This window comes from Mustela nigripes, chromosome 2 (assembly GCF_022355385.1).
Source record: "Mustela nigripes isolate SB6536 chromosome 2, MUSNIG.SB6536, whole genome shotgun sequence".
Classification (NCBI taxonomy): Eukaryota; Metazoa; Chordata; class Mammalia; order Carnivora; family Mustelidae; genus Mustela; species Mustela nigripes.
In genome coordinates, this window is record NC_081558.1 from 51,674,428 (window position 1) to 51,698,362 (window position 23,935).

Below are 23,935 nucleotides of genomic sequence, written 5' to 3' on the forward strand. Positions count from 1 at the left end.
GAGCCAAAGGCAGTCACTTAACCAACTGAGCCACCCAGGCGTCCCTCCATTAACCATTTTTATGTGGCATTAAGTTCATTAAGAATGTTGTGCAGGGCGCCTGGGTGGCTCAGTGGGTTGGGCCGCTGCCTTCGGCTCAGGTCATGATCTCAGGGTCCTGGGATCGAGTCCCGCATCGGGCTCTCTGCTCAGCGGGGAGCCTGCTTCCTCCTCTCTCTCTGCCTGCCTCTCTGCCTACTTGTAATCTCTCTCTGTCAAATAAATAAATAAATCTTAAAAAAAATGTTGTGCAAATCTTACCATTGTTTATATCCAGAACTTTTTGTCATCCTAAACAGAAACTCTACCCATTTAGCAATAACTCCCCATTTTCCTTCCCCCAGACACTAGTTACCTCCAGTCTATTTCCTGTCTCTGAATTTGCCTGTTCTGGGTACCTCATTTAAATAGTCATATGAGGGGCACCTTGGTGGCTCAGTTAAGCATCCTCCCCTTGATTTCAGCTCCGGTCACGATCTCAGGGTTATAAGATTGAGCACTGCATTGGGCTCCCTGCTGGGTGTGGAACCTGCTTAAAATTCTCTCTCTCCCTCTCTAAAAAAAAAATAATAATAATAGAATTTAAATTTCAAAAATAGTCATACAAAGGGTGGCTGGGTGGCTCAGTGGGTTAAGCCTCTGCCTTCAGCTCAGATCATGATCTCGGGGTCCTGGGATTGAGCCGTGCATTGGACTCTGCTCAGCATGGAGCCTGCTTCCCCTCTCTCTCTCTGTCTGCCTCTCTGCTTACTTGTGATCTCTGCCTATCAAATAAATAAATAAAATCTTTAAAAAAAATAATCTTAAAAAAAATAGTCATACTATATTTATCCTTTTCTGTTTGGTTTATGTCACGTAGCATTATCTGTTCAGGGTTCATCCATGGTGTAAGATATATCAAACTTCATTCCTTTTTATAAAGCCTAACTAGCATTCCATTGCATGTATATACCACATTTAATTTGTACATTCACTTATTGTTGGACAGTGGCCTTTTTTTATCTTTTGTCTATTGTGAATTGTGCTGCTATGACCACCGGTATGCAAGGATCTGTTTGAGTCCCTATTTTCAATTCCTTGGGGTCTATGTCTAGGAGTGGAATTGCTAAGTCATATGTTGATTCTGTGTTTAATATTTTGAGGAACCACCAAACCATTTTCTGCAGCAGCTGCACCATTCTATGGGTCCACAAACAATTGAGGGCTCCACAGTTTTACAACCTCACCAACAGTTATTTTCCATTTCTTAGCTGTAACCGTCCTACTGGGTGTGAAGTGCTGTCTCACTGTGGTTTTGATTTGTAGTTCCCTAAAGACTAATGATGTTGAACATCTTACTCTTTGCTCATTAGTCATTTGAATATCTTATCTGGGAAAATGTCTATTCATGTCCTTTGTTCTTTTTTTTTTTTTTAATCAGTTGCGGTTTTGTTGTTGATGTATAGGGATCCTTTATACTTCCTGGGTATTGTCCCTTATCAGATGCATGATGGGCAAATATTTTCTCCCATTCTATGCATTGTCTTTTTACTCCTGGAGTTTTGTTTTGTTTTGTTTTGTTTTTAAGATTTTATTTATTTATTTGACAGAACGAGATCACAAGTAGGCAGTGAGGCAGGCAGAGAGAGAGAGAGGAGGAAGCAGGCTCCCTGCTGAGCAGAGAGCCCGATGCAGGACTCGATCCCAGGACCCCGAGATCATGACCTGAGCCGAAGGCAGCGGCTTAACCCACTGAGCCACCCAGGCGCCCCTACTCCTGGAGTTTTGATGAAGCCCCAGTTTATCTGTTTTTGTTTTGTTTTGTTTTGTTTTTAACCTGCTCTTTTGGTGTCATACTTAGGTAAAACCTTTCTCCAATTCAAAGTCATGAAGATTTTTCCCTTCGTTTTCTTCTAAGAGTCTCATAGGTTTAGCTCTTAAATTTAGTTGTTGATTCACTTTGAGTTAATTTTTATATACTGCTAAAGGTAAGGGTTCGATTTCATTTCATGTATGTGTGGGTATCCAATTTTTTCAGCACTTTTATTGAAAAGACTATACTTTCCGCTTTGAATTATCTTAGCATCTATGATCACTTGACCATGTATGTGAGGGTTTATTTATGGACTTGGTGTGTATATGCTTCCTATGCTATTTTAATTTTAATTACTATTTTAATTACTGTAGCTTTTGTAGTAATTTTTAAATTGAAAGAGTATAATAATTTAAATATTAAAATTTGAAAGAGCATATTTATTCTTTTGCAAGGTTGTTTTGGCTATTTGGGGTCCCTTGAAATTCCATAGGAATTTTAGCATGAGTTTTTCTCCATCTATAAAAAATTCTGTTGTGATTTTAGTAAGAATTACGAAGAATGTGCCTGTCACTTTGAGTATTATCATCATCTTAACAATATTAAGCCTTCCAATTCACAAACATGGGATATCTTTCCATTTATTTAGGTCTTCTTTAATATTTTTCAGCATTGCTTTATAGTTTTAATGTACAAGTCTTTTGCCTCCTTGGTTAATTTACCTAGATATTTTTTTCTGTTTCATTATTTTGTTGAGTATCCAACAACATTACAATAATTCACATATCCTTATCAAGCAAGTATCACAACAATAGGACATCTTTTAATTTGTCTCTCATGCTTACAAAAGCCTTCCCCATTTTATAAATGAAAAAAATTGAGACTCAGAGATGAAATGACTTGCCAAAAGCCACATAGTAAATTAAAGAACCCTTGGTATTTTGGCTCCTCTGTGTTTTGGCTCCAGTATCTACAGGCTCTTTTGTTGACTGTTCCAGCATCTTCAGCTTTTTCTACCATGTCTTCCTTGCAGGATGACATGCATCTGGTGATACGAAAGCAGCTCTCTAGCACCATATTCAAATACAAACTCATTGGTATTATTGGTGCTGTCACCATGGCTGGCATCATGGCAGCTGACAGGTATGTACGGAAATTCTGGCTTCTGTGGCTCAAGATCAGTTAATCAAGTTGCCACCTTACAAATTAAGTGTTACATTGTGTTGACTGTGTTATAATGGTAAACATTAAGCCCATAATAAGAGAAGTAAACAAACGATTGTTACGACTTTTCCATTTTCCCTTCTAATCTTGACTGTATATACCACATATAATTTTTACAGAATGTGATTGTAATCATTACAGTTTGGTGGTTTAAAACTAGGGATTGCTAATAAATAAAGTCATAGAAATGTTTCCACAAAAGAGGAACCCTGAACATCCTGGATGTATTTTTCTACATTTGCACCTCTCCCAGGCACTAGACATTACAGATTCTCCATTGTTGTGGTATTGTCTGGAACATCATGTTTGATAAAAATAAGCCACCCAGTGACAGGAGCATCAGAGTTGGGTCTTATTAAGATGTTGCCATTGCAAAATGACACTGGTGTTCAGTTTATGCTCCTTAAGAGATAATTTGTTAGGAATTCCTGGAACCTCAGGAGACATTCTTAGAATCGGCATTAATAATTCATGCAGGCTACATTCTTTGGAGCTATACCACTTGTGGGCATTAAATGCTTAGAACAATGCCCAGTGCTTGCTCTTACGATTATTACTAATTTAGTGTGCCCTTCAAAAAAAATCAAAGATAGCCATTGTTTGCTCTAATCCACAGTTTGAAATAGTCCTCTGTGCCTTTATGTACTTTTATCTCTACCCACATCCCAGGGATGGCAGGATTCATACACTTATTGCTAGTTCTTACAAAATATAAAAATGAAGCTAAAATTCCTTGTTTTTAGAAGTAGATCTTCAAATTTGACCCAAGGGAGAACAGACTTGAGCAACGAACAGTGGACACAGGTTAGTTCTTGTAATGTAGTTGGATATGTTTATGAATAACTGAGGAATTGCTTCTGGTTACTGTTGGTTTACCAGAAAAAGTGTGTTGTTTTTTTTTTTTTCAATGTATGTTTTCCTGGCTGTCCTGAGTTACATTTATTTCTGTATTTGTCTAATCTCCTTAATTAAATTGTGAATTCCTAGAGAGCAAGAGAAGTGAGCCATGTTTGTAGAATAAGAGGTTGACTGGAGAATAGGCGCAAGTTAGCATATAATTGGAGAGTTGGAGATAAAGCTAGTCCAGAGGTAGAAAAGGGAGGGCCTTGAATGTGAATCAAGACATTTCAATTTAATTTTTTACATCATGGTAGTCTTCAAGGGTTTCTTAGCATAGATACGACAAAATCAAAGCTTTGCTTTAGAAAAATTAATACAGGGTGCCTGGTTGGCTCAGTTGATTAAGCATCTGACTCTTTTTTTTTTTTTTTTTTTTTAAAGATTTTTTATTTATTTGACAGAGAGATCACAAGCAGGCAGAGAGGCAGACAGAGAGAGAGGAGGAAGCAGGCTCCCTGCTGAGTAGAGAGCCCGATGCGGGGCTCGATCCCAGGACCCTGAGATCATGACCTGAGCTGAAGGCAGTGGCTTAACCCACTGAGCCACCCAGGCGCCCCAAGCATCTGACTCTTGATTTTGGCTGAGGTCATTATCTCAGTGTTTGAGATCAAGCCCCGCATTGGGCTCTGCGCTTGGTATGGAGCCTGTTTAAGACTCTCTTTCTCTCTCTCCTTCTCCCTCTACTACTCACCCTACTCATGTGCACTCCTTCTCTCTCTATCCTTCTCTCAAAATAAAATAAAATACAAGTATTTATGAAAAGAAAGAGCATGTTTGTTAAAAAAAAAATTTAATCCAGTTGTGTGTGTCTGATGGCTTGGAGAAGAGATATTAGAGATGGGCTTGTCAGGAAACTCAAGAAAACAGGTGAGTGATAATAAGAGCTTTGCCAGTGAAATTGGAGGAAAAATTTACTAATGAATGAGGTGAGTGGTGTTTAGAAAACATTGGCAGCCCAGTGGCTGAACCACTTTTCCTCTTTGGGTGTTCCAGGTGACCTCCTTGCTGCAGTTGGTTCATTCCTGCAGTGAGCAGTCTCCCCCGGCTTCTGCACTTTATTATGACGAATTTGCTAATCTGATCCAAGGAGGAAAGTTGGCTCCAAAAGCTCTGGTAAGGTCCAGTATCTTTTCTTAAAGCAGCAAAGCATGAGATCTGCTTTTTATTCCATATTCTTCAAGCCCTTCTGTCTGTTGCAGTGCAAAAGTAGATCACTCTGTGAGCTTTCCCATCTTCTAGTTGGGAAGACTGTTCTGACTTGCCCTATCCCAGACCTCACCTCTGGGACCTCCTTTATATAATAACAATAATAGTAATGATGAGGATGATGATACTATTGTTGATGATGTTGAGAGCCACTATGTATTCTGTGCCAGGCACTGTGTTAAGCATTTTTCATGTATTATGTGTTTTCTACTTCATAATAATGGGGCACATAATATTCATAAGATTGTTATTATCTTATTAGAAATGAGGAAACGGGGGTGGGGGCGTGTGTGTGGGTGACTTGGTCTGTTAAGTGTCTGTCTTTGGTTCAGGTCATGGTCCCAGGGTTCTGGGATCAAGTCCCACATCAGGCTCTTTGCTCATGGTGGAGTCTACTTCTCCCACTGCCTGCTGCCCCCCACCCCTAACTTGTGTGCATGTGTATTCATGCTCTCTCTCACACAAATAAATAAATAAAATCTTGAAAAAAACAACAACATAGAAATGAGGAAACGGGGTCACCTGGGTGTCTTAGTCGGTTTAGCGGCTGTCTTCACCTCAGGTCATGATCCTGCTTGGGGGGAGTCCGCTTCTCCATCTCCCTTTGCTCCTCTCCCTGCTTATGCTCTCTCTTAAGTAAATAAGTAAAATCTTAAGAAAAAAAAATGAGGAAACTAAGACTTAGAGCATAATAGTTTGTCTAGGACACTACAGCCAGTACACCCTTACCTATGTCTCGTTTGTTTGCTTGCTTCCTGAAGGAATGTGTTGGGCAGACCATCTTCAATGATTTCCAAGATGCCTTTGTGGTGGATTTCTGTGTTTTTCCAGTAGGGTAAGTACTAGATACCACTAACTTGATTTTATTGGTGAAGAAATTATGTCAGTAGTTGGTATAGACATCAGAATGCTTGTGACCTTAGCTAAATATGGCCCAGTCCCGCAGTTTCTTTCCTCCCAACACCCTAACACCCCAGTTCCAGAATTCCTAAAAGCTTCAACTTATTCTTTCTCTTTCTCATTTCTTCTCATAAGAAGGAAGATTGGTTTGTTCTAGCAGTTTCCCAAGTAGATGTGTATACCCTTGGGACATCAAATTCTGGGTTCTCTCCACAGCGACTATCCATTTCCTGTGAAAGCTCTCTATGGACTAGAAGAATATAGTAGTCATGAGGGGATTGTCATCAACCTCCTGCCACTGTTGTTCTCTCAAGACTTTGCAGAAGATGGGGATAGAATGACTTCAAAAGAATCAGACCAAAAGTCAGTGTACTTCTTCTTTTCTAAAACTTCTTTTGCTGTTTTGAGTGTTCATGGGGGTATTCCACACTTCTTGCAGTCTGTTGAGAGCTTGATGGATAAGGTTTCTGGGGCGCCTGGGTGGTTCATTTGGTTAATCATCTGCCTTGACTCAGGTCATGATCCCAGGGTCCTGGGATTAAGTCCTGCATTGGGCTTACTGCTTGATGGGGTGCCTGCTTCTCCTCCCTTTGTCCCTTGCCAGCTCATTCTTTCTCTCTCAAGTCAATAAATAATATCTTTTTAAAAGGAGGGGTGATTTTCTCCTAAGACAGATGGTATCTGGAGGGGTTAGCTAGAATGGGTCAGATTCCTTGTTTTTTCTTGGACCCTGTGGTTGGGGTTTACATTGCTTAAGGACAGCCCACAAGTGCTCTGTGAGGCTGTTTTCATTTCTGTTCCTTTCTCCCTCGCTTGAGCATACTTGTCTGCCTCTGCCACTCTCCCTCCTTCCTTCCATCTTACCTCTGCTTCTCCTAACTCATGGATATTCATTCTACTCAGCCTCTGCCTTCCTCCAGATTAGTTCATTCTTTATTTGCTGAGCATCCATTAAGTTCCTTGTCTTGTATTCTTAAAAGTAGACATTGGTTTTGGGCAAAACTCTTTAATTATAAGGTTGGGTTCCTTATAAACATGGACTAATATGCCTATAAAGTACTGTTTAGAAATGGATTTTTTCTTTCTAGATTGGTGTCTCCATTGTGCCTGGCTCCCTATTTCCGGTTACTGAGACTTTGTGTGGAGAAACAACATAATGGAAACTTGGAGGAGATTGATGGTTTATTAGGTATAGGATGAAGTTACCAGATCCTTTCTTCTTTGTAACCTTTCTTTGATAATCTTAGGGAAGGAACAAACAAGTACCCCATGTGTGTGGGAAGAAATTTTCTAACTTCATAGAGTAGAATAGCAGTAATAATGGAATTCCAAAGACAAAATAATACATACAGATTTCTGTCATGTTGACAAATCAGTCATCATCATAGTTTCTAGTTGCTGTCTGGTCTTCACCTCTAATGTTGCAAGGACTTCTTAATTATATGTAATTATTGCTACATGATATGGCGGTAATTTTGAGACTAATCAAAGCATGACCTTCAAATACAAGTTAAAGGGAAAGCAAGTTAGGAGAGATAGGTGACTCTAAGGGTAGCACCCAGGTTCTGTTGACCTGAAATAAAGGGAGTTAGAAATGTTTGTTCTTCTCTTTCAGATTGTCCTATATTCCTTACTGACTTGGATCCTGAAGACAGGTTGGAATCCATGTCTGTTAAACAGCATTCGTTCATGTGTTCACTCATATTTCTTACTCTTAACTGGTTCCGAGAGGTAAGCAGAGTTATTAGGACATTTTACCTGTTGTCTATAGTTCTTGTTGGAAGGAAACTCTTTCCTGGTACTCATGGACTCATGGGACTCTCTAAAAAGTCTCCGCTAAGCTTCTCCAGCTGTTATGTCCCATTTCTCCCCAGTTTTATGTACCCTTTGATGTAAACAAATCAAAACACTTAGAATTCACTTAATATTGTTCATGCTTTACTAGTTTAAGCATTTTTGTTGTATTCTTCCTTTTGCCAGGAATAAACTACCTTCTCTACTGTGAAAATACTGTTCACCCTTGCATAGGTATCCACTTAATGTTTTGATTTGGTGAGATCAAGTCAATGATGGTTTTCCCATTCCTTTGGAATATATTGTGCTCAATGAAATGCACAATAATGGAATATGATGAAAATGACAGTACCATCTTATATTTATGTCTCATTTCCTTTATCATGCATATTATTTCTGAGACTGTTCACTTAAATGATCTCTTCTTATCTTCACAATTATATTCTAATGTAGATAGGACAGGTATTATCCTTGTTTTACACCTATGCAGTTGCAGATACATAGAGTACCAAGTCAGTTAAGAATAGGGGCACCTGGGTGGCTCAGTCGGTTGAATGTCTGCCTTTTGCTCGGATCGTGATCCCAGGGCTTCCGGCTCCCTGCTCATCAGGTAGCCTGCTCCTTTCTCTGTCTCACCCTGCTTGTGCTCTCCTGCTCTTTCTCCCTCTCTCTCAAATAAATAAATAAAATTTTTTTAAAAATCAAGCACTTAAATTGTGCCAAATGCTGGGCTTATTTCTTTATTTATAATATTTAATCCATATAACAGCTACATTCTTGTTTTATAGCTGTCTCATTTTGTAGTTGAAGAAGTAAAAACTCAGAAAGACTAATAATGACTTGGCCAGGGTCACACAGCTAGTAAGTAGCAGAATAGGATTTGTTTAATCAAAGTGTATGCTCTCTAGTCACTGTGCTATTCAACTTGTTATTTAACTAGAAATCAGTAGAACTAGGATTAAACTAGGATTAAAAGTCAGGTCTCCTATATTGGCCCAGGGGTTTTTTTTTCCTCTATAGCACCTTGCTGAGAACACCATTTATTTATTTATTTTATTTTATTTTATTTATTTATTTGACAGATCACAAGTAGGTAGAGAGGCAGGCAGAGAGAGAGGGGGAAGCAGGATTAGCAGAGAGCCAACGTGGGGCTCGATCCCAGGACCCTGAGATCATGACTGAGCCTAAGGCAGTGGCTTAACCCACTGAACTACCCAGGTGCCCCTGAGAACACCTTTTAAATTACAGACTAAACTCAGATCTGGCCACTGAATGGCTTTTTTTAAGCTCTGGATGAAATAATGTAAACGAGGTCAAAATTGGAACCATTCATGTACGAGAATATAATTTGTACTTTTCCAGGTTGTAAATGCCTTCTGCCAGCAAACATCACCTGAGATGAAGGGGAAGGTGCTCACCCGGTTAAAACATATTGTGGAGCTTCAGAGAATCCTGGAAAAGTACTTGGCAGGTAAGGAAAGTGTCCTATTATAGTACCTTTGCTAGGAAAGCAGTGAGGAGATAAAGAATTTACTTTTAACCCAAGCTCACTGATAGCCATCCCCTACTCATCTAAGACAAGAAAATATTTGCTCGACAACAATAACAAGGAAGAATACATCCATTTTCATCCCATTGTTACTTTCAAGAAATCTTGCTACTTAAGAAAATAAAAAATGGAAAGCATTGGTTGGGCTTTTGTAAAGTAACTTTTTGTCTTTAAAAGTCAAACTTTCAGTGCCCTTTGCTTTCCTGAACATAGTTATGAACCAGGAGTAAAGCTGACAGATCTCTTAATACCTCTGACTATTAAATAAACTTGTTGTTTTAAAGTGCTAGGTAGATTTTCTGGGGGAAACATAGGAACCCACCCCCCAGGCCCTCATCTATGTAATTGTGTATAATATAAACTTCTGTGTGATCAAATATTAATATCTCCAGATTTGTAATAAGGATTAGTTTATTTTTAGTCCTTACTTGCTTGGATATTTTTTGTGTCATTATTTAGAATGATTTTATCTTATTTTGTCATAATCATTTAATATGATATTCTTATAAGTGATCTCTGATCATTTTGCTATGCCAAAACAATTAATGTCAGGTAACTTGAATGTATCTTGCAGGCATTCAGCCATACTTGGTAGTTCTGAAAATTAATTTTTAACCAATCAGGTGATATTCTAACAGTGATAATGTGGTTGGTATACATTGAGCTTCTGTCTCCTCTCTTTTCCAGTCACCCCAGACTATGTTCCTCCCCTTGCAAACTTTGACTTGGAAACTTTAGATGTAACACCTCCTACTGCTGCTGCTATTTCAGCAAAAATCAGAAAACAAGGAAAGATAGGTATGTTTTCTTCTTCTGAGTCTCCATAGGAGGGTCAGATCACTGAATTAACATAAGAGGTCATATGCACCAAGGCTTCAGTAACTGGAGAGATAATGTCATTGAACTCTTTCTTTGGCATGATTATAAAATGAACTATAATGCAGCATTATAAAATTACCTCCTCTACCCTAGGTACTCTTCAGCAGGTTGTTTCCTAAAGGCAGTGATAGTTAACAAATATGATAATTGATTACTGGAGTCACTTTTCTGTTTTTGAAACAAAAGGAGGAAAACGGAAAGCAGATGGCAGCAAAACATCCTCTCCTGACACACTTCCAAAGGAGGACAGTTCAGAATGTGACCCTACACCATCTAATAGAAGCCAGCTGGAAAAGGTACTGAAATAATGGGTTTCCATGAAGGTCGTGTAATAATACAGTAAGATTAACAGGAGAGGGGCACCTAGATGGCCCCTAGATGGCTCAGTCGTTAAGCCTCTGCCTTCCGCTCAGGTCATGATCCCAGGGTCCTGGGATCGAGCCCCTGGATGGGCTTCCCGCTCAGTGGGGAGCCTGCTTCTCTTTCCCACTCCCCTTGCTTGTGTTCCCTCTCTTGCTCTTCTCTCTCTGTCAAATAAATAAGAAAAAAAATTTTTTTTTAAATCTTTAAAAAAAAAAAAAAAAAGATTAACAGGGACCAGCATCATACTCTGCATTTTACATAGAGAAATTAGAGAAAAGAGAGGCAGACGAACTCTCCTCAGCTTTGGGGTGATTCTCCCAGTAGCTGAGTTAGGGTTAGGCTCTTAGTCCTTATTACTACAACACACTGATTTTGCTAGTCATTTTCTTAAATGTGTCACTCCATTTTTACGCCCCAGCAGTACTTTGAATTCTTTCTCGTAGCATTTATCAAATTTTTTTTCTTTCTTTTTTTTTTTTAATTTTTTAGAAATATATATATTTTTATCCCCCGGGGTACAGCTATGTGAATCACCAGGTTTACACACTTCACAGCACTCACCATAGTATCAAATTTTGTTTTAAGACCTAGTTTTAGATATACTGCTTTTATCCTCTTTCCCCCTCTAATCCCAGATTATCAACTTCCCAATCAATTAAGATAACATGAAATGCTTAGGACAGTTTCTGATAATCAATAAATAGTAGTTCCTTTTTCCTGTAGGTCTCCCAATCATAGAGTAAGTTATAGGTTTGTGAAATTGCCTAAACCACGTGGATCCCAATTATTTCTGGGTTTTGGCTAATATTGTGTATTTGTATAGTTCCTGTAATCTAAAACCCAAGATTGATAGTAATATCTATGTTTAATAGGTAAGGAAATTAAAACCCAGAAATGGTAAGTGACTTGCCCACAGTCACACAATTAATAAGGCTTGAGCAAGGTTTGAAGCCAGACTGGTCTGGTGCCACAACTCATTGTTTTCTCTACCATGCCATAACATCTTGGTTTATCTAGAAGTTCATACTTAAGAGAAATCAGCCAAGGGTTTTGATATGTGACCCATATCTCAATTTTAAATTAGGTGCTTTTGTGTCAGGAATATTAAGAGACTTTGATGAAAGGAAGGTGGTAATTTGCTAAAAAAAAGTAATATCTTCATAAAATGAATGCATAATTATACTTTGAGGTCTTTCTTAAAAACCAGGTTATTATAGAATCTTTGTTTATACTGTTGCTTTCTTCCCAGGAGTTCAAAGGGAAAGAAGAAAAGACATCAGTGTCACTACAGAGTTACCATGCTTTTTTCCGAGAACTGGACATTGAGGTCTTCTCTATTCTGCATTGTGGGCTTGTGACCAAGTTCATCTTAGATACTGAAATGCACACTGCAGTAAGTCACAGAGCTGAGATCCTAGAATTTAATCTTGTTTCAGAAAATTTCTCAGCCCAAGATGCCTGGGTGGTGCAGTTAGTTAAGCATCTGACTCTTGGTTTCAGTTTGGGTTGTAATCTCAGGGTCATAAAATCCAGCCCTGAATCTGGCTCAGCACAGAATCTGCTCTCCCTGTCACTCCTTCCTACTCATGCTTGCACGCTCACTTGCTCTCTCATGCATGCGCACTCTTGTTCTTGTTCTCAAATAAATAAGTAAATCTTTAAAAAAAAATTTCTCAGCTCTATTCTTATTGTAAAAGGAGCACCAAAGCATTGAGAGAAGGTGGACTTTGGCTTCCAGAGCTTTCATATATAGTGACAGTAATGATGAATAATCATCCTCATCATCTTTTTTTTTTAAGGTAAACAACATTATTTATTTATTTATTTTTATTTTTAAAGTAAACTAGGCCCAGCATAGGGTTTGAACTTGTGACCTTGAGATCAAGAGTCATATACTTGGGACACCTGGATGGCTCAGTCAGTTAAGCAGCTGCCTTCAGCTCAGATCATGTTCCCAGGGTCCTGTGATTGAGTCCAGCTTCCAGCTCCTTGCTTAGCAGGAGGCTTGCTTCTCCCTCTGCCCCTCCTCCTGCTTGTGTGCACGTGCTCTCTCTCTCTCTCTCTCTGTCTCTCTGACAAATGAAATCTTTTTTTTAAAAAAAGTGTATTTGGGGTGCCTGGGTGGCTCGGTGAGTTAAGTGTCTGCCTTTGGCTCAGGTCATGATTTCAGGGTCCTGCGGTGGGGAGCCTGCTTCCCCCTCTTTCTCTCTGCCTGCCTCTCTGCCTACTTGTGATCTCTCTCTCTCTCTCTCTCTCTCTCTCTGTAAAATAAATAAATAAATAATCTTTAAAAAAGAAAGTATGTTCTCTAAAACTATACTCACTTGGATTTCTGTTTTAATAAAATTTGTTGTACTTCGGTAGTACTTGACTTTTTGATTTGTTGACAGAGCACAACAACTATTTATATGAGGTGGGGAAATTTCCCTCTTTTTGGGGAATGGTTAGATTCTTCACCCATTGGGAAGAGTAAACCTGAAATGTGCTCCTTCAAAAAGATGGTGAGGATATGCTTGGAATTATCCTTTCTTTCCTCCTTGTGACAGGCTACAGAAATTGTGCAACTTCAGCCCCCTGAGCTGCTTTTCTTGCTGGAAGATCTCTCCCAAAAACTGGAGAATATGCTGACACCCTCTGTTGCCAGGAGAATCCCCTTCCTCAAGGTTAGTGTAGGCAGAAGCACAAGTCCTGGCCTTGATGAATTTGGAAACAAGGAAGTCTAATGAACAAGTTTGTCACTTTCTCTGGCATCATGTTGGATCACAATGATGGTGCCAGCCTCATTTCCAGAGCCCAATCACCTTGCTTTAGAAAGAAACTCTGGAACAGAGAAATCAAAACCATCTCAAACAGGATACATATTTCCAAGTTTCCTGAGCATTTCTGAATCCTGTTCTGAATCCTGTTCTCTACTGGGGTTTTGCTTTTAAAACCCTCCCTTGAGCCTGTACCCAGGCCTCAGAGTAGTAGTAATTGGCTATCTAGAGAAGGCCAGAATCTCATATGTGTATAAATGTACAAATGTGCATGTAGCATCTGTTGAAGCAGTGGGATGATGCTGACAACAGAACACGAAAGTTTTAGGTGTAAACATTTAAACATTAATATATCTAGTTGTTTGATTTTTTTTTGTATTCACTACTTGCTCGATGTTTTTATCAGCCTAAATGATTTCTATTTTTGTGTGAGCTTTATTTAATTAGTAATTATGGGTCTGTACTTCTCAATTAAATACATTATAAAAGGCAGCCTCTTGGTAATTTGAAGATGAGCAAGATCCCTTGCTCAGAATAGAGTTTTAGGCAAGTAACCAATTTCTTCTACTTCTGCCTTGTGACCCAGGTCTGACAAAGCTCCTTAACAAACTCTATTTCAGAGAAGCTATCCAGCACTTTTCTTCCCCAGTAATTCTGAATTTATTATAGAGTAAAGGAAACCGGAATATTGGATTCTCACATCTCCATCAAAGATCTGCTCAAGAAGTTGCTCATAATATTGTTCAACTGCTGGCTCCAATGTGTAACCATCTAGAGAACATTCACAACTATTTTCAGGTCAGCAGCCTATCTTAACATTATCGAAATTTAGATATTACTGGGATGCCTAGGTGGCTCAGTTGATTGAGTGTCTGACTCTTGGTTTCAGCGCAGGTCATAATCTCATGGGTCCTGGGATTGGCCTGCATAGGGTTCTGCACTTGGTAGGGAATATGCTTGAAGGTTCTCTCCCTCTGTCTTCCCCAACTCGTATGCGTACATGTGCTCTCTCTCAAATGGGTAAATAAATATTTAAAAAAAAAAGGAAAGAAATTCAGAAATTACTAAGTGAATAAGAGATTTCATTTTTGGCTGAAAAATATTTAAGGAAAAATTAGGGCAATTGCCAAAACAACGGTCCTAAAAGCATTTTTCCTTTTCAGTGCTTAGCTGCTGAGAACCAAGGTGTAGTTGACGGCCCAAGAATGAAAGTTCAGGAGTACCACGTAATGTCTTCATGCTATCAGAGGCTACTGCAGATATTTCATGGGCTTTTTGCTTGGTGAGTATTTTGGAAGATGTGGTAGGTAGAAATAATCAAGTATGCACTTGCTTTTATCTGACAGGCCCCAAGGCATTGAAGTAGAGAAAAGAAAGAAAAGGCTCACAAAGTCTTATGTAAACATGTGCTCGTTCTTTTTGGGGTGTTCCTGCATCATTTCATTTGATCTTGTACCCTCTGTGTAACCATGGCCATGGTTATTAACTCATTTGAAAATTAGGTGACTTGATAATGGCTAACCTGTAACAGACTGGGCCATCTGATTCTTAGCCAGGTTTGCTGTGGCAGCCTTTCTTTCCATTAATAACACTAGAGAAAGTGTTACTTAAGAAATTGTTACTGGGGCACCTGCCTGGCTCAGTCAGTGGACCAGGAGACTGTTGATCTCAGGGTTGTGAGTTGGAGCCCCACACTGGATATAGAGATTACTTAAAAATAAAATCTTTTTAAAAAAGTCATTAACAACTTGTAGACAAATTCCATATTATATGTTAAAGAGATGAATACATTTTGAACTAGGGTATTTAGAAATACTTTGTGGAAGCAGTGGAATTTCATGGGGTCCTGAAGTATAGATGACCTTTTGGGCGGTAAAGGAAATGGTTGGGAAGGCATGGCATGGGTGAATGAATGTATGGTGAAGGCATGAAAGTAGAAATGAGGGAGTTGTGTCCCTTAAATGCTTTTGTTCCTCAAGGGTAGGCCCTGGCTCTTCTCTTCTGTACAGGCTTTCTGGGTAATCTCACCCAAGCTTTAATTTGTGCTGAAATTTATCTTCTGGTTAAAGGCATTTATATCCAGCTGCCTACTCAACACTTCGTAGATGTGTCATTGACACCTCAGACACATCACATCGAAAATGTGATATCATCCTTACCATAACACCTTCAGCTTTGCCGGGCTACATAAATGGTACCACCAATGTCTGAGCCAGAAACCAGCAGTTGTTCTTTGTCCCTTTCTCTACCCACTACCTTTTCTCTGTCCCACATCGGATCACCAAATCCTGTTAATTTTATTTTATTTTTAAAGATTTTATGTATTTATTTGACAGAGATCACAAGTAGGCAGAGAGGCAGGCAGAGAGAGGAAGGGAAGCAGGCTCCCTGCCGAGCAGAGAGCCCGATGTGGGGCTCGATCCCAGGACTCTGGGATCATGACCTGAGCCAAAGGCAGAGGCTTTAACCCACTGAGCCACCCAGGTGCCCCTAATTTTATTTTTTAAATAACATCTAAATAGCCATCTGTTGCTTTGAGACTCCCATCATCTCTCACCTGGACTAGATTAGTTTCACAATTGGTTCTCTGCCTCCAGTTGCTGTCCCTCAGTCCTTTCTTCACATGTAGTCAGTGGTCTTCCCAATGCAAATCCTATCCCAACTTTGGTCCTTGTTGTCCTTGTGTTTTTCTTGCGTTCAGACTCTTTCCCCTAGTTTCTAACACCTTTTATTATCTGGCTCCTGCTCTTTCACTTATCTTATGTTCTGCCCTCCAGCTATACTGAATTAATTTCAGTACCCTATATTGCTTTCATCTGGAAGATTTCACACGTACTCATTCTTCTACCTGGGTCCCCACCCTCCTTGATCACCAGTCTTTCTAACTCATCTCTGAGATCTGGATTTAAACTTTAGTTCCTCCGGGGCATCTTCTCTGACCCCGAAGGCAGGCAGTAATCCTCCTTCCTACCTCTCTAATTCCCAGTTTTCTCCTAATACTCTGGTATCCTCTTACAATAAGCATTTACCATATTTTATTATAATTATTTGTTCATCTATCTTCCTTGCTGGACCATGAGCTCCATGCGAGCTGAAACCAATCATTATTCTATCCCCAGGACTTAAAAACAGTGCCTGACAAGAGATTTGATCAGATGCCTCATCAAGGAGATATATGGATGGCATGTAAAGATGTTCAGTAGTGTTAGTTATTAAGGAATTCCCAAGTTAAAATTACAACATGGCTAAATTATGAAGACTTACCTTACCATATTGGTGAGAACATGGAACACCTGAAACTGTCACGTGCTGCTGATGGACATGTAAAATGGTACACCTACTTTTGAAACAGTTTAGCAGTTCCTTAAAAAGTGAGACATACACCTAACATACAACACAGCTATTCTACTCCTATGTATTTACTCAACAGAAATGAAAGCATATGTCTATACAAAATTTGTGCACAAATGTTAATAACAGCTTTATTTGTAATAGCCCCAAACTAGAAACAAATGTCCATCAACTAGTAAATGGATAAACAAATTTTCATATGGTGGAATACTACACACAACAACATGGATGAAGAAAAGAATTACACTGAATAGAAAGCAAGACCATAAGAGTACGTAGCATTTGATTCCATTTATATAGAATCCTAGGAAAAAGCATATAATCTATTACTGACAATGAAAACAGATCAGTGATTGCCTCTCACTGAGTAGGAGGATGGAGTGAAGGATGGATTTCAAAGGAATATAAGGAAATTCCTGGGGGTAATAGGTATGTTCATTATTTTCTTCACAGTGATGATTTCATGGGTTTATATATGTAACCTGATCAAACTGATCAACTTTTTAATATGTGCAGTTCATTGTATATCAATTCTGTCTCAATAAAGCTGTTCCCCAGGACGCCTGGGTGGCTCAGTGGGTTGGGGCCTCTGCCTTCAGCTCGGGTCATGATCTCAGGGTCCTGGGATTGAGCACACGTCGGGCTCTGCTCAGCGGGGAGCCTGCTTCCCCCATCTCTCTCTGCCTGCCTCTCTGCCTACTTGTGATCTCTCTCTCTCTGTCAAATAAATAAATAAAATATTTATTTTTTTTGAATATTTTATTTATTTATTTGACAAAGATTACAAGCGGGCAGAGAGAGAAGGAAGCAGGCTCCCCGCTGAGCAGAGAGCCTGACTTGGGACTTGATCCCAGGACCCCGGGATCATGACCTGAGCCAAAGGCAGAGGCCCCAACCCACTGAGCCACCCAGGTGTCCCTAAATAAAATCTTTAAAAAAATAAATAAAGCTGTTCCCCCATCACACCCCCCAAAATCCTGACCTATCATACACCTCAGAATACATTTGTTGAAAGGCAGAAGGACTACCACTGGTGATTGGAGATGTTTCTACAGGAGTAGAAAATCTAGGGGCTCAAAGAGTTTGAATGTTGTACAGAGAAACAATTCTAGAGTGTTATAATCAGAGGCAAGGTTTAATGAAATCAGTGTTTTAGGAAAATCCTTTCGGCAGCAGTGTGCTGGACAGATTGGAAAGGATGCAGAAAGACAAGTCAAAAGGTGTCTCAGTGATCCATATATGTGTGATGATGCTAAGGGCCTGGGTTAGAGTGACTGCCTGAGCTTGGGAAGGAAGGGACAGTGGGAAAGAGATCTGAAGATAGAATCGCCAAGACTTAAGGAAGAAGGAGTAAGTGTTTTATTGAGCACCTTCTATGGAATCAGTACTGATTTAACAATTGATGAAGTTACTTCTGGTTTTTCTGGGGAGGAAGGCTGAGATGTCTCTAAAATGTTGCAAATGAAGGAGAGTTTTTATTCCCTGAAAATAAACCTAGGGAGGACTGTTAGGCCCTTAAGGAAAGACTGTTTCAGGTGCCCTTCACCTTGCAGTGTGTTACTGAGTTGGTTACCTGGGCACTTCCAGTGCTGTAGTTCTCCTTTTGCCTCCATTGACTTATAAGGAGGCAGGGATCCTCACATGCTGTCTAGCAATCTTTCTAAAACTAAGCTCAACCATTTTACCTTGACTTTCCCTTAGGAGTGGATTTTTTCAGCCTGAAAATCATAATTTACTGTACTCAGCTCTTGAGGTCCTTACAAACCGATTGAAGCAAGGAGAGCCTGACCAGTCCTTGGAGGAATTGCTCAGGTAGGTCAGACTACATATTCCAGAGTGTTGTCCCAAAAAACTGAAACAAGATTAGCAAAATTTCTTGGAAATCACTTGGGTGTCTCTCAGTAGTAGTGAGGGAAATTGATGTTTTCAGCTCCTTTTCCTCAATCATATGAGCTTTTTCATCTATGTATTCCAATAAATCCTGAGACATTAGAAACTGTTGAATAAATCCTACTAAATCTTTGGCATTCTGCCTCCTGTAAAGTTGGCCTTTTCGGGTAATGATGTCAAAAACACTAATGACCTGTAGTTGACTCCTGATTATCTGGAAACCTACTGTCTCTCAATAAAATCAGGTAATTAGGTAGCAGTAGTTACCACTGATTTCCTCCCCATCTTAAAAGAAGAGGAGCCTAGGCTGAGGGCAAGGCAGTGGAAGAGGGAGGTGAGAAGGAAATCTAAGAGGCATAGCTTTCCAGCCTCCTGTCCCAGCTTCAACCAGAGTAATTTCATCTTTCTTTCTCCTTCTCGTCACTATCTCTGGGTCTGCAGTTAATGCTTATCATCCCTGCCTATAGGGCAGGACCTTATTTCTTTTTAGATAAAGTGCTTTTAAATTTGTTTGACCTCCTTCCCACAGTCAATCAGGGGGGTACACTCTAGTTTTATTTTAGCTACAGTTCTGGATTAATTTTGACTCCCTATCTCCCATTATTTCAGTGCATTGAAAGCTGACCATATGTGGTACACTTATTAAAAGCTCTGCTTTCTCTGTCTTATAGTTTCCTTTCACTTGTCCCTATAAACCTAGAATTTAAACTTTATTCTCATTGTGTTGCCTTAGGCTTTAAGAGCAAATAATTTGTCCAGGGTTGCTTGTGTAAGCATGGTGTAAACTCTTCTTTGGGTATCTTGGTGTTCATGACCCCTTTCAGGCCAGCATTCCAGACCCTGGGCTCTGTTCTGCCCTGGTTTTCGTCATACAAGGCTACAGTGTCTATCATGGTCTTGATAGAAGGTGGCCACAAAAACACCTGAAAATGTGGAGAATTCTGGTTAGACCAATAAATATACAAGTGAACTTAGACAACTCATGTATACACATATCTATAATACTTGTCATATCTTTATTTTTTTCTCTTCTTTCTTGTCTCCTTTACAGACAGAGCTTCAATTACTTGCAGAATTTCTCTCACAGCATTCCAAGTTTCCAGTGTGCTCTTTATCTCATCAGACTTCTGATGGTCATTTTGGAGAAATCTACAGCTCCTGCTCAGAACAAAGAAAAAATTGGTGATGGGCCCAGATCCTCTTTTTAATTTTTTCTTCATGAATAGGATTAATAACTAACTCAAGCTTATAAAATTAGGGCTTCCTAGGACCTTGTATATTTTATATGTAAAACCCCCCATAACTGTGGATGTGCCCTTTTGCCATATCAAAAGGACATTTTCCCAAAAAGGAGCTATGACTGATCTCTGCTGATACTGCTTAGTCTGAGTTTGGTTAGTTCACTTGTCTAGCTAATTTTCTGTTTGGCTTCTGTTAATTCATGTCCTTTTTCATAAATTATCTGAGACATTTGTCAAAAAGAGACACAAACTGCTAGGTTAGTAAAATGGGAGAAAGGAGAAATCAAGATTTGATTAAGTATAAAGAAAGGTTGGGCCCAGTTCCTGATCTTTTTCTTTTTTCTTAAAGGATTTTATTTATTTGAGAGAGAGACAGAGATGGGGGATAGAGTGTGAACTTGGAGGAGAAGGAGAGCCCAAGGCAGGGCTCAATCCCAGGACCCTGGGATCACGACCTGAGCTGAAGGCAGATGCTTAACCGACTGAGCCACCTACGCACCCCTTCTGATCTTTTTCTTTAACTACTTTTTGTCATAGCTCTTTGAATGCAACTGACTAATTATATATCCTAATTGACAGCACACACAGAAAGCAAGAAGAAAATGTAAAACAAACCTTTTATTATTTCCTGTTGATTAAAAGGGGAGAATTTGGTATGACTCTTTAAGATGAGCATGGCTTATTGATCTGCCCAGGAGGAACAAGATTGGTTTTCCTAATGCCCAGCAGTGTGTGTCTGTTCAGTTCATGTTTATGTGTTTGTTAGGGCAGGGTGAGATTGTAGGATGCATTGTGTCCTAGACAAACGCATTTATTTCTGGTAGAGGGAACCAGTAGAGCAGGAACCCGTGATAGGTTTTTTCAAATTGTCAGACTAGGAACTTCAGAGTAAATATAAAAAAAAAATCCTTTTGCTCATTAATCATCCCCCGAGAACCTGAAAAACAAGAGTATAGTCAATTTTCCATGCATGAGAGGTATTTGTCTTATTTCTCAACAGCTTCATTGGCCAAACAGTTCCTCTGTCGGGTGTGGCCAAGTGGGGAGAAAGAGAAGAATAGCATCCCTACTGAACAGCTCCATACTTTGCTCAGGTGAGAGGCTCAGTTTCTTTCCATGAACCAAATAGTCCATTTTGCCACTGTTGGGATCTCTCACATGGTCAAAGACTGAGAAATTGCTATGGTTAAGGGGAACTTGGAAACAAAGAAGTAGGTTTGAAATAAACAAAAGTTGTATCATGCTATACACCTGAAACTAATATAATGTGGTATGTTAATTATACTTGAGTAGAAAAATGGAATAAATAAAAATTTTTTTAAAGATTTTATTTATTTATTTGACAGAGAGAGATCACAAGTAGGCAGAGAGGCAGGCAGAGAGAGGAAGGGAAGCAGGCTGAGCAGAGAGCCTGACGCAGGGCTCAATCCCAGGACACTGGGATCATGACCTGAGCCGAAGGCAGAGGCTTTAACCCACTGAGCCACCCAGGTGCCCCGGAATAAATTAATAAATTAACAGAATTTGTAATATGTGGATCATAGACCCTCTGGTTCTATTTTATTTTTTAAAATTTTACTTATTTGACAGAACACAAGAAGGGGGAAAAACAGAGGGAGAGGGAGAAGCAGACTTCCCACTGAGCAGGGAGCCTGATGTGGGACTTGATCCCAGGACCCCAGGATTATGACTGGAGCCGAAGGCAGACGCTTGACCACCTGAGCCACCCAGGAGCCCCACTGGTTTTATTTTATACTGTCAGTTAGTTCCTGACTAGCTGGAGGAAGTGGAGGAGTCTGCTGTTGTGTTTTGCCTTGTTAGAGTTATGTAATTATTTGTTACCTACTATATATCCAAGACTCATCCATCACTTCCAAAGTGTCAAACTATATATTCAATTGAAACATCATTTCCTTTACCTCCTGATAATTACCTGGAATCTTCATTTTATTAAAAATAAATTGCAATAGGGGCACCTGGGTGGCTCAGTTAGTCAAACGTCTGCCTTAGGCTCAGATCATGATCCCAGGGTCCTGGGGTCAAGCCCCTCATGGGGCTCCCTGCTTAGCTGGCAGTCTCCTTCTCCTCTCCCTCTGCCCCTTCCCCTGCTCATGCTCTCTCTCTCTCTGTCTCTCTCAAATATATAAAATCTTTTTTAAAAATTTTTAAAATAAACACTAGTAGTTTTTTTAAAGCTAAAGCCTAAGGAAACTGGGTGGCTCAGGTGGTTAAGCGACCAACTCATTATTTCAGCTCAGGTCGTGATCTCAGGGTAATGAGACTGAGTCCCGTGTCAGGCTCCATGCTCAGTGCAGAGTCTGCTTGGGATTCTCTTCTCTCTCTCCTGCTGCTCCTCCTGCTTGCATGGGCACACCTACACATGCTATCTCTAAATAAATAAAATCTTTAAAATAATAAATAGATAGATAAAGCAAAGTACTTGGTAATATGTCAAGAAAGAATTCTTGATTTTGGAATTCTGTAACATATATTTATATTCCTGTGGCTCTCAATGCAGCATTTACCTGCAGCATACAAACAGTGTTCTGAAGGCCATAGAGGAGATTGCTGGAATTGGTGTCCCAGAACTGATCAATTCTCCTAAAGATGCATCTTCTTCCACATTCCCTACCCTGAACAGGTAAGGGAGTTCTCTCCTCCAGTTTTTCCCCTAATTAGAATAGAATCACATTGTCCAATATATGTAGTTTCCAAATAACTACCTCACCCTTCATCGAATTCTGATGCAGATGGTAGAGACAGTCATTCCTTCAACACATAGAATGTCTTCTGTGCATTCTTTTTAAGGGGCTCTCAGCCAGCCCATGTGAAAGGACCTTAGTGAGGCTTGAATTTTCAGTAGAGTCTTCAAAGACAAAGAAGATTTAGTCACCAAACATTTCATGTTAGTATTTTCATCCTTTCGAAGTGAGACTATTATTGTAACCGTCTTGGGATAAAGTAATGGTTGTATCTGGTCACGCACATCTCAGTGGGTTTTGTCTCATACAAAGTCTATAAAGTACCTTCAACATTCCCCATGTTATTGAACCCTTTGAGTGATTCTGTGAGGTGGGTGTCATTATCTCTGTTATACTCATGAGGAAAATGAGCATTAGAGGGGAACTTACTCAGACTTACACAGACAGTACGTATGGAATTAGGAACTTGAACTTGGATCTTCTTACTGCCACCTCACAGCTCTCCCATGCCACTACATGGTCTCCCCTCATAAAGTTAATTCCATTGTTTGACAAGTCATTTTCTTGGGCTCCTTTATGAATCCTTTCCACTCCCCCACCCTTTAACAGTGGACCCTAGTGAAAGGGAATTCTGAGAGGTGGAGAAGGAAATGACTTCTAGTTTCTTGACTTTCTTGGAAGTTCTTTCTAACCAGTCATCATTGTATAAACGTGTATGTCTTCTAGGCACACCTTTGTCATTTTCTTCCGTGTGATGATGGCTGAACTAGAAAAGACAGTAAAGGGTCTTCAGGCTGGTACCGCAGCAGACTCACAACAGGTGGGTCAGATACTCCCACCACAAGAGGTAGACCTGGTTACTAGGAAGCCACTGCATCTTTTATTTCTTGGGTCAGAGTTTCTTCTAAGCTACTTCCTTTGAGTTAGAGAGATTGAGAATTCTTTTTCAAAGAGTTCCTGGTTTAATTTCTTTTTGTTCCAGTTTGAGGGAGGATTGGACTCTATATTTCCTGGCTACTGCCCAGGGGAAGGCTCAGACTGCTCCATAAGTCCTAGCTCTGGAAAAAATGTCTTTGGTTGCAGCCTCCCATGCCCAGCAGTTTTCTGCTTGTGAGCTGGCATGAGGGGAGCAGGCTTATTTAAGATGCTGTGCTACTGCCTGCTAACCAGGACTGAGCTAGACTGCTGAGAGCATAGGGATCAGAGAGGCCACAGGGATCCAATCACCAGCAGGTATGTTGCAGAGGCTTTTTCCTACTTGTCAGTTACTGACGAGGAGTCCTCTTTAGAAACTCTCTATAAGGTACCCTGTGCAGGCCTTAGAACCATCTTGTGGGTTACACTGGTAG

The 23,935-nt window shown here is 39.9% G+C and overlaps 1 protein-coding gene across 4 annotated transcripts in view; it reads left to right on the top strand.

Annotated features, from left to right (window-relative positions):
• Positions 1-23,935, top strand: part of FANCD2 (FA complementation group D2) — a 59,229-nt gene that overhangs the window by 27,007 nt on the left and 8,287 nt on the right. For all 4 annotated transcript variants that reach the window (XM_059390310.1, XM_059390309.1, XM_059390312.1 and 1 more), the window contains 19 exons: positions 2,865-2,974; positions 3,799-3,859; positions 4,949-5,068; positions 5,923-5,996; positions 6,278-6,424; positions 7,150-7,250; positions 7,677-7,792; positions 9,218-9,326; positions 10,092-10,202; positions 10,470-10,579; positions 11,896-12,039; positions 13,193-13,309; positions 14,072-14,200; positions 14,566-14,684; positions 18,455-18,565; positions 19,695-19,825; positions 20,885-20,978; positions 22,403-22,525; positions 23,313-23,406. In XM_059390310.1, coding sequence (XP_059246293.1) covers positions 2,865-2,974; positions 3,799-3,859; positions 4,949-5,068; positions 5,923-5,996; positions 6,278-6,424; positions 7,150-7,250; positions 7,677-7,792; positions 9,218-9,326; positions 10,092-10,202; positions 10,470-10,579; positions 11,896-12,039; positions 13,193-13,309; positions 14,072-14,200; positions 14,566-14,684; positions 18,455-18,565; positions 19,695-19,825; positions 20,885-20,978; positions 22,403-22,525; positions 23,313-23,406 — 2,121 coding nt within the window. The remainder of the gene's footprint in view (positions 1-2,864; positions 2,975-3,798; positions 3,860-4,948; positions 5,069-5,922; positions 5,997-6,277; positions 6,425-7,149; positions 7,251-7,676; positions 7,793-9,217; positions 9,327-10,091; positions 10,203-10,469; positions 10,580-11,895; positions 12,040-13,192; positions 13,310-14,071; positions 14,201-14,565; positions 14,685-18,454; positions 18,566-19,694; positions 19,826-20,884; positions 20,979-22,402; positions 22,526-23,312; positions 23,407-23,935) is intronic.